Genomic DNA, 9,367 nt, shown 5'->3' on the forward strand with positions numbered 1-9,367 from the left:
AGTTTAAAGAATGAGATTTATGTTATAGTATGAATAAAACTTGTTTTACATGTACAATAACCAGGTTTACCAGATTATCATCAATAAATCCAATATATGTAAACCAGTTTCATTAATTTTAACTAACTGAATATTGCTTGTTCCACAACTTGCTCTATCCAAACCAATTCCATTCTTTTCAAATGATTAAATTGAATTGTTTTAACAATTAACTGATTTGCTGATTCTAAGGAGTTTGAGTAAATACGTATTGAAAATATTAAAGGTCCCGTTGCATGCGATTCCATGTTTCAAACTTTAGTTAGTGTGTAATGTTGCTGTTAGAGCATAAATAATATCTGTAAAATTATAAAGCTCAAAGTTCAATGCCAAGCGAGATATTTTATTTAACAGAAGTTGACTACAAAAAACGGCTCGATTGGACTACACCCCTCTACATCCTGCATTAGTGACATCACCAGAACCGTTTCTTGACTAACCTCCGCCCACAGGAATGCTCCCTCAACTCTACTGGCTACTTGCGCACTTCTTATAACTTAGCCTACTGTGTTTACTCAGCTCTTACGGTGATTTTCTGAAGTAAAACTGACGCTTCATCTTTTGTGTGATGTACAATAAACTTTATTAAACTCATCAGTATATGTTTGATCATCATTCAGACAGCAGACTTGTAGGCTATTAATAAATAATGGATACATAGCCTACAAGCAGATGACAAATACGTTATAATAACCGTAATTAAACTACTAAACCATACCTGTTTCATCTCTATACAGCACTCTGACTCTGTAGGCATTATTGTCCGACTCGAAATGAACGCCGTTACTGAGAGTTTCTGATATTATCATCATTCCGTGAGATGAATTTTTCCTGACAGACTGAGCACGAGCTCATGAAGCTCCGCCCCCTGTGTCGTCCAGCAGCACCTCATTTGCATTTAAAGGGGACACACTGAAACGGCTCGTTTTTCTGAGCCCCCAAAAATGTCAATTTAAACATGCTGTAAAAAATGATCTGTTGGGTATTTGGAGCTCAAACTTCACATACACACTCTGGGGACATCAGAGACTTATTTTACATCTTGTGAAAAGGGGCATAGAACGGGACCTTTAAGTACTATATTATGCTATATATACTATATTAAGTACTATATTACTAGTATTATTTAAACTCAAATAGGTGCATTTACTTACTATGGATTTTTGTGTGTGTGCGTGCGTGCGTGCGTGCGTGTGCGTTTTTCTATCCCGGTGGGGACTTCAACCTGAATGCACACAGACTCATGGGGACTCGTGTTACAGTGGGGACCTAAATTGAGGTATACAGAATATACAGTGTGTACACTATAAAAACCATTACGTCTATGGAGAGTCCCCACAAAGATAGTAAACCAGACGTGTGTGTGTGTGTGTGTGTGTAGTCAATACTGTATTTCATGTTGATATTTGCAGTGCCTGATCCTGCTGTCAGCTATTGTGGATCTAAAGTGCTCATTTGCATTATTTGCATTTTTTAAATCCTTCAGATTCTTGGGGACGTTGGGCAGTTTTCCCCATAACCTTCACTTCTCTAACCCTCTCTGAGATTGTGAGACTGTCTGAGCCGCACAGCCTCTCTAAGAATAATGATGAAGGGGTTTGTGTGGAGGAATATATGCAGCAGAATGCGTATTTGTTGGGTCTTTAACCTGTGTTGTAACTTTTGTCTGTATTGTGTTTATATGTTTTGATGTGCATAAATAGACGATGTTCATGTTTTTGTAGTTCAAAAAGTAGCTTAGAAGCTTAAAAGTATGCAATCTGTGGATTTTAACAAAATTATATCTGTCCAAACCTAGGTCACTATTTGTTCTTCTACTTGCTGGCAGTATTTCTAAAATAGGTGTCTTTTACTTTAGGAAAGCATTACAGTATACATTTTTTGTATCACTTTTTGTTCCACAGGATATGCTCTGCCACGGCTTCATGGATGAATAATGCCTCCCCTGCCTCACTTACACCGGTGAAACCTGGATCAGTAGGAAAGGAAAAGAATAAACCTGAGGAAAGGTAAGATGTAAACACACTTGTCCCTGAAGAACATGTATTATACACACATCCATTTTCATAGAATCTAATTAATTTGTTCAAGTCTGTTGATTTAAGTGTCAGGTTGGCCGGTTTTGGCTCAACCTTTATCGCATATACTCTCTCACTGTCTCATTGATTCTTTCACTCGCACTCCAAGCTCACAGCCTCAGGCTATTAACTCAATCACACATGCATTCATGCAAAGACGCAAAGTCTTCATCTGTCATTGTTTAGCCTCCGACTCACACACTCGCCAACATCTCTGCTTCCTCAGCTCTATTTGTGACTCTACACCTGTACACACAAATGCACGCACACGCACATACTTTCTCTCAGTCTCACACTTTCCAGGCAGGGGCCGTTGCAATGATCTATAGTTCTGATCCAGACACAAAGATGCATTAACTTTCCATCGTATAAAATGAATGATGCCCAATGGCAGGTGATCAGACTCATTCAATTTAAAATCTTTTTAATCTGTTAAAAAGCTGTTGGAAAAAAATGACTGACCTTCAGGAATGACGTCTTTGTTATGTTGCAGTTGTATAGACCTCCTGCTGTAACTTCTGGATTCTGGGTGTCTGCCTGGGTCGTATATTAACTTAAGGGCACGTTGTTCTGAGACAATATATAAAACATTCTGCCGACTACTAGTGAAGAGAGTCTAGAGCACATTGTTGCTGTATCTTCTTCAATAACCGCACATTGTTTCCAATAAATGGTTATATTTAAAGGGCACCTATTATGACTCTTTTCACAAGATGTAAAATAAGTCTCTGATGTCCCCAGAGTATGTATGTGAAGTTTTAGCTCAAAATACCCAACAGATCATTTTTTCCAGCATGTTTAAATTGTAATTTTTTGGGGCTCAGAAAAACGCGCTGTTTAAGTGTGTGCCCTTTAAATGCAAATTAACTGCTGCTGCACGGCACAGGGGGCGGAGCCTCACGAGCTCGCACTTCAGTCAGGACAATCTCATCTGATAATATCAGAACAGAAACTCTCAGTTGCGGTGTTCATTTCGACCCGGGTCGGACAATAATGCCCACGGAGCCAGAGAATATATGCTGTATGGACATAGAACAGGTATAGTTTAGTTTAATTATGGTTATAACTTATTTGTCATCTGCTTTTATCGACTAATACAAACCTGCTGTAGCAAAACCCGTCCGAATGATGACCAAAATATACTGACGAGTTCAGTGAAGTTTATTGTACATCACACAAAAGATGAGCGTTAGTTTTACTCCAGAGAATCTCTGTAAGAGCTGAATAAACATAGTATAAGAAGTGCGCATTAAAATCTTATCCATAAACTCTCTCTCTCTTTCCCTTTCATTATCAACAACATACACAGCGAAGTACACAAAACACTCGTTACAACTAACAGTACACATATATACAAACCTTTTCAGTGGGTGCTAAATAAACTGGTAAACCTTATATCCGTAAAATGACTCGAAGAGCTGTCATAAAGAGCGCGCTCACACTTTCATTTCTTCCGTGTCCAGTCACGTTAGGCCTGTTTCTCCGGAGACTGTAAGCTTGATCACAAACAGTACAGATGCATCCTTGAGTAACAACAGAAGTAAATGAAGACTGCTATGTTGTTCATTCTTACATCCATCAACAACACACTTCAATCGCTTAGGAGACATTCTTGTCTACAGCTGCTCAAGCGTCGAACAATGGCGGACTCTGTGTCCAGCTCACTCAGGGCGGGTCTGGGCTCAAACTGAAGTGTCACTCAACAGTCGTGGGTAGGGCTGTCACTTTACGTTCGAAAATCGATTGCACAGTCGATCGGACCAACCACCGCAAGTTTCGAAAACCAAAATAAGGAATCGATTTTAACGGCCTTCTCTCGGAGCGCGTCCAGCTCGTCACGATACACACACACAACAGCAGATTATACTTCTGCATAATGTGTCTCTTTTTACTACAAAACTGTGAATTCTGCCGGTATTCAGACAGTCTGATGCATACAGACACAGATTCGGGCTACGGTCTACAATCGCCTTCGTAGGCGAAATTTGTTTGACATTTCTAACCGTAAACACAGCCATGCTGAATCCTGCAGTGATGTTTCTCATTGATGTTATGGCAGTCCACTCTGCTTATTGTTTTTCGAGAATGTTGCGCTCCTGTTTGTCATTGTGCACGAAGCTTCACAGGAATATTGCTGACTTGTGCGCGTCTCAAGTGCCCTCTTTACGTTTGTCCTAATGGCTGTTAGTCGTCCGTGGATTTGCCCATATTTGGCGTTTAAAATGGAAACGTCTTTAGACAGGGAAAATCGATTTTACAATCGATTCAATGAACACTTATGTCTAAAAAATCGAACATGATTTTTTCACAAAAGTGACAGCCCTAGTCGTGGGAGGGGCCTGCTCAATTCTACGTCACATTGCGCCGAATCTGAGAACAGCTCATTCTGAGACAGTGCTTATTATTTATTGAGATCCACTGGGTGGATTTTTATCATTCTAGGGTGGTTTTGCTCACACACTGCCAACACACATTTATGTAAAAGTGAATTTTGCATAATAGGTGCCTTTTAATAAAATCTCAAGTCATTACGTTTTTGGAATCAAAAAAGTCTTTAAAACCATTGCACATGATTGACTAAAATTGCTCTTTGTGAGTACAATTACAATTTGTATTTTATAAGATTATTGAAATTTGTATGCAGTAAGTATAAATGTTGTATAAAATCATGGAAAAGCCATTGAAATGCATGAAAAGGTGTGGAAACGGTTCTTTGCTTTGCAGAACATGCTCCAAATTTTTGAGTTCTAAATGGCAGGATATGCCTGGATGCTGCCCACACTTGCTTGAGAATTTCTCTCTGTTTGAATCATATCTACTCTTTGATGACTATCATACTTCTCAACTTCTTCAAAGCTCAGTTCTGGGATTTTTACGGACAGATGTTAATCACACAGACTTCTTTCAGTGATAACTTCGGCTGAGTCCACTTTACAGCTAGTTGGAAAGTCGTGTCCTAATCCCCACGCTTCCGAATAGCGAGAGATCCACTAACTGATTGCCTCCATTTTTCAGTGTCACCCTCATGAAAGCCAAGGCTGTGTACCCCTGTGAGGCTGAACACGATTCCGAACTCTCTTTCCAGGTTGGCGCAATCTTCCATGACGGTAAGTGTTAACGTTATCACTGCCACAGGCACTCACCCGAATCCACAGACATATTGGATTTGGTGGGTCCTACCAGCACAAAAAATCTGATCTTATATCGGCATAGGTGGAGGGAGGAAAGTGGGACAGGGGTGTAGCATCCCCTAAAATCAATTCACATTGAACGAGACAGAGCTAGAATGACACGAGGAAATAAAGGCCTTAATCACTATCAGAGCTCCTGTTTTCTGAAACTATTCTCAACTACTTCAGCTGAAGCCTCTCAGCAGTCTTGCTGAATTTGATATACAATTGAGTTGATTTTGAGCCAAATCAATGGAACCAATGGAATCAAGTGGTTTTTTTTTTTGTTAATTGGCTTCCCAAATGATATGACAGATTGCTTAAGTAACATTTTGTTACATTTATTAAAAGTTTGTAAAAAAGAAAAGAATATTTAACCAGATAAACAATATTGCTCAACTTTTTTTTAAACCAGCAAAAACATTGGTGGTCACATTATGGGCATAAAACATGAAAGCCAGGAAAGGCAAAAAAAAACGTAAATATATTTTGCTAGACATTAGTATTATACTGTACTCTTGCTTCCTGCAATAAAAGAATGAAAATATTGGATAGAATTTTTAATTCTGTCTATTTTCTAGTCAATTTGTATAATTTGTGATTGTAAATGTGATTTTGGTAGCACAGCATCCACATGTTCCTTTTTCATTTTTGTGTTTTTCACAATTTTTCTGTCATTCACTTGGACTTCCTGCACATCCAATTATTCATCAGAGTGTTCTAATACATTACATTTATTGAAATGATAGGTTGTCCTTCAACAAATAATAGTAACTAACTGTGCACGGGCATCCCGCTGTTTGTTCAAGCAGGCCTGCACACGTCACCGGTCAATTGTTCAGTATGTCTTTGCCAGTATTTCCTGGCTTATGTCTAATACAGCATTCAGCATCTTCAGTATGCAGTGATAATTAACATTCACAGTTATTAGTGTCCTAAGTTTAGACATAGACTTTCAAATTATTCCCAGAGCCTCAGTACCCTTGGATTGAGTCATCGCTGCTCTCATCAAAAAAAAAAAAAAAAATAATAATAATAATAATAACAATAAAAAATGAAAAACTTTTCACCCATTATTCACAAATCTCCCACCTCTTCTGTGTTTGTTTATTAACACTTTGGCTATTAATAAATCAATAATTCTATCAGCTCCATTTACCACAATGTCCCATTTGCCTTTTTTTTTTTTTTCTCCCCAAATTAGCACAGTAAATGCTGAAAAAGCAAACTTCATCAGGGCCTGGCTGTATCTCTCTTTTTTATTTTTATGTAAACGTTCCTAACTCCTACCCATCGTGGTGTAGTTGACATTCATCAGCCATGCTAACCATCCACATAAGAAATGCCTTCCATCCGATGAGGAATTCTTGCTTGTCTGACGTGCAATGTGACAGAAGAGCTGCAGTAAGACTTTTACCTGTGTGTCCGTGGTTTTGCTCTGCAGTGACACTCTCCAGGGAGCCCGGATGGCTGGAGGGTGTGCTGGAGGGAAAGCGAGGACTCATCCCTGAAAACTATGTGGAGATACTGTAACTTCGAAAAGAAAAACCCTCTTACTTCTCTATACATGGTATCCATGGTCTCGGCGGCTCTTTCACAATGGCACTGCTTGTCGCTCCTCCATCCTTCTTCACACTAAAGACATTGAGAGAGTATATACTGTATCCAAAAACACAGATGTTGCTAGCACAAGAGTTAAGTTCAAGTATAAGCTAAGAAGTGCTATATACATATAAAGAGCCTGCACTTTTAAAGTTTGGAAATGTAAATATAGTTTTGCCTGGGAAAGTATTCGTACATCATTGTGACCGTTTGTGTTGTCTTCTTTTAAAATGCATGTCGTGATTTTAGTAAAGTAGTTTGAGTTGTTATGCATTAGTTTCCTCAATACTCAAAGATACCTTGAATATCTTTTCTATTTAATATTAGTAAGGGCATGTAATGATGTATAGTGGTAAATATGAGGAAACGTGTCGAGTTATAAAAGTGCAGTGATCATTATCACTTTGAAATAAACAGTTTGGCTTCTTGGAACACTTACTAGACAAAACTATTGAATATTGAAATTGATATGTGATATATGCGTTCGCATCGAAGTGCCTTAAATTTATGCATGGCATGTGTGACGCTGTTCAATAACTCGAACAGAGCAACCTTTTTTTGCTATTCTGTACATAGGTTATAATGTTATGTTGAAGAACAGAGACCGGTAAATAAATAAAAAAAATAAAACATACAATGACTTCAAATTAAATATTGCCAAAACTTACATTGGTGTTGTGTACATAGAATTATGTTTGTTCAAGGACACTTAAAAGCAAAGCACTTTCCCTATCTTTTAAGTGGTTAAAAGTTTTAAAGACATCACTCACACAAAGACCTTTAAAATGGCAGGACTTCACCGATGTTTAATGAGACCATTTTCATTTTTCTAAGAGCCCTTGTTCCAAGGGTTCATTTTTGTGACTGATTGTAACGGCGGTTATTTAAGACAGTGATTTATGACCTCTGCAAAGGTCTTGGCATTGATGTAATTTTTGTGATGTTGACTCTCTTGTTGATCAATGTTAAATAAATAAAGTGTTTTATTCTTATATCTTGGTTTTTATTTCTATTTATGTGTCAAACTGTGTCTATAAATAATGTAAGCCATATGCTGCGCACTCTCTGGACCCCCTAATGTGCTTTCTGAAAAACAAACTAAAACATTTGTTAAATGAAAAATAAAGTAACATTGTGTGTAGTTTATTAATGTCAATTAACTTAATTGTGTGGATGTGCTCTCATCGAGGTTTAAAAGACTGTCTTTTTTTTAAGGCTTCTGCTGAAAAACTTTAGCTTGAATAAATTCAAAACTATTATTTTCTTCTCATAAATGTTTGCATTTGTTTAATATGAATATTGCACATATGAATGATAAACAATAGCCACTTTCACAAATGAAATCCGTTAAATTGCAGTAAAAATAGCTGGATATATTTTCTGGTAAATGTACCACATCTGCTGTTCACACATGCAGTGTCTTTCCATCATTTATCTGTTTTGCTACCATTTAAACAACAGCACCAAAATGCCATTAAAACTTGCTGATGCATTTGCCGGAAATCCATTTGGAAAAAGAAGCTCTTTCGTTTCAGTTAAGGTTGGTTATGTTTCGTTAACACATTTTGTTTTAGTATATGTCCCATTTAATGACATTTCTTTCCACAATATAAAGATGACTCCTTGGATATTGTGATAGATTTTTAAGGTCTTTGGGATTAGCTCAAACTCTGATAGATAGATAGATAGATAGATAGATAGATAGATAGATAGATAGAGAGAGAGAGAGAGAGAGAGAGAGAGAGAGAGAGAGAGAGAGAGAGAGAGAGAGAGAGAGAGATAGAGAGATAGATAGATAGATAGATAGATAGATAGATAGATAGAGAGATAGAGAGAGAGATCGAGAGATAGATAGAGATAGTGTCACCAAGTGTCTAATCACACTTTCAATATATATTTAATGATTTTGCATTGTATGTAAATTAACTGTTGTCTATTGCATTTAGGGTATACTGGCTTATTCTCTCTTCTACACACTTCTAGCCCTGGAGCTGCAGCTTTTACATTGAACCTCTCTCCATTAAGTGGATTAAATCCTCATTTCCTTGCATATTTGGACTGCCACCTCATATTGGGCTTGAACTGTAGCACACTCCAGTCTAGGTCTTTACCATACACTGGATGAAGTGCTTGAAAACAAGCTATTTGAAATAAAAATAGACTATTTTGTTGGAGCCACAGTGCAGTGGTTAGCACACACACACTGTGATTGGAGTTTCTGGGTCTGGCTTAGGTTATTTCCTGTTCCCGTTCCCTTTCATGATCGTACACACATGATATGTGGACATTTCCTGCAGCACAACTGTAGTTTGTTTAAGTACACTTAAAGGGATTTTCGAGGTTCTTGATCCTGTCAACATAAAATGGTATCCACATCTCATTTTACTTCTGTAATATGATAGATTCTTTTGTGAAACAGTATGTTTAAAAGTGTAGATCACCCAAAAAAATAAAAACATAAACAATAAAGGCATAATT

The 9,367-nt window shown here is 37.6% G+C and overlaps 1 protein-coding gene across 3 annotated transcripts in view; it reads left to right on the forward strand.

Moving 5' to 3' along the window:
* arhgap10 (Rho GTPase activating protein 10) overlaps positions 1-7,887 on the forward strand; it is an 87,777-nt gene extending 79,890 nt beyond the window's left edge. Inside the window, exons 21-23 of one of the 3 annotated variants that reach the window (XM_081362066.1) lie at positions 1,944-2,048; positions 5,133-5,224; positions 6,732-7,887. In XM_081362066.1, coding sequence (XP_081218192.1) covers positions 1,944-2,048; positions 5,133-5,224; positions 6,732-6,820 — 286 coding nt within the window. In that variant the 3' untranslated portion in view covers positions 6,821-7,887. Of the gene's footprint in view, positions 1-1,943; positions 2,049-5,132; positions 5,225-6,491 lie in introns of all 3 variants that reach the window. The other 2 variants (XM_081362067.1, XM_081362068.1) reach the window with 2 other exon arrangements.
* Positions 7,888-9,367: the final 1,480 nt, after the last annotated feature.

The sequence above is a fragment of the Scardinius erythrophthalmus genome (assembly GCF_964197995.2).
Source record: "Scardinius erythrophthalmus genome assembly, chromosome: 3".
NCBI lineage: Eukaryota > Metazoa > Chordata > Actinopteri > Cypriniformes > Leuciscidae > Scardinius > Scardinius erythrophthalmus.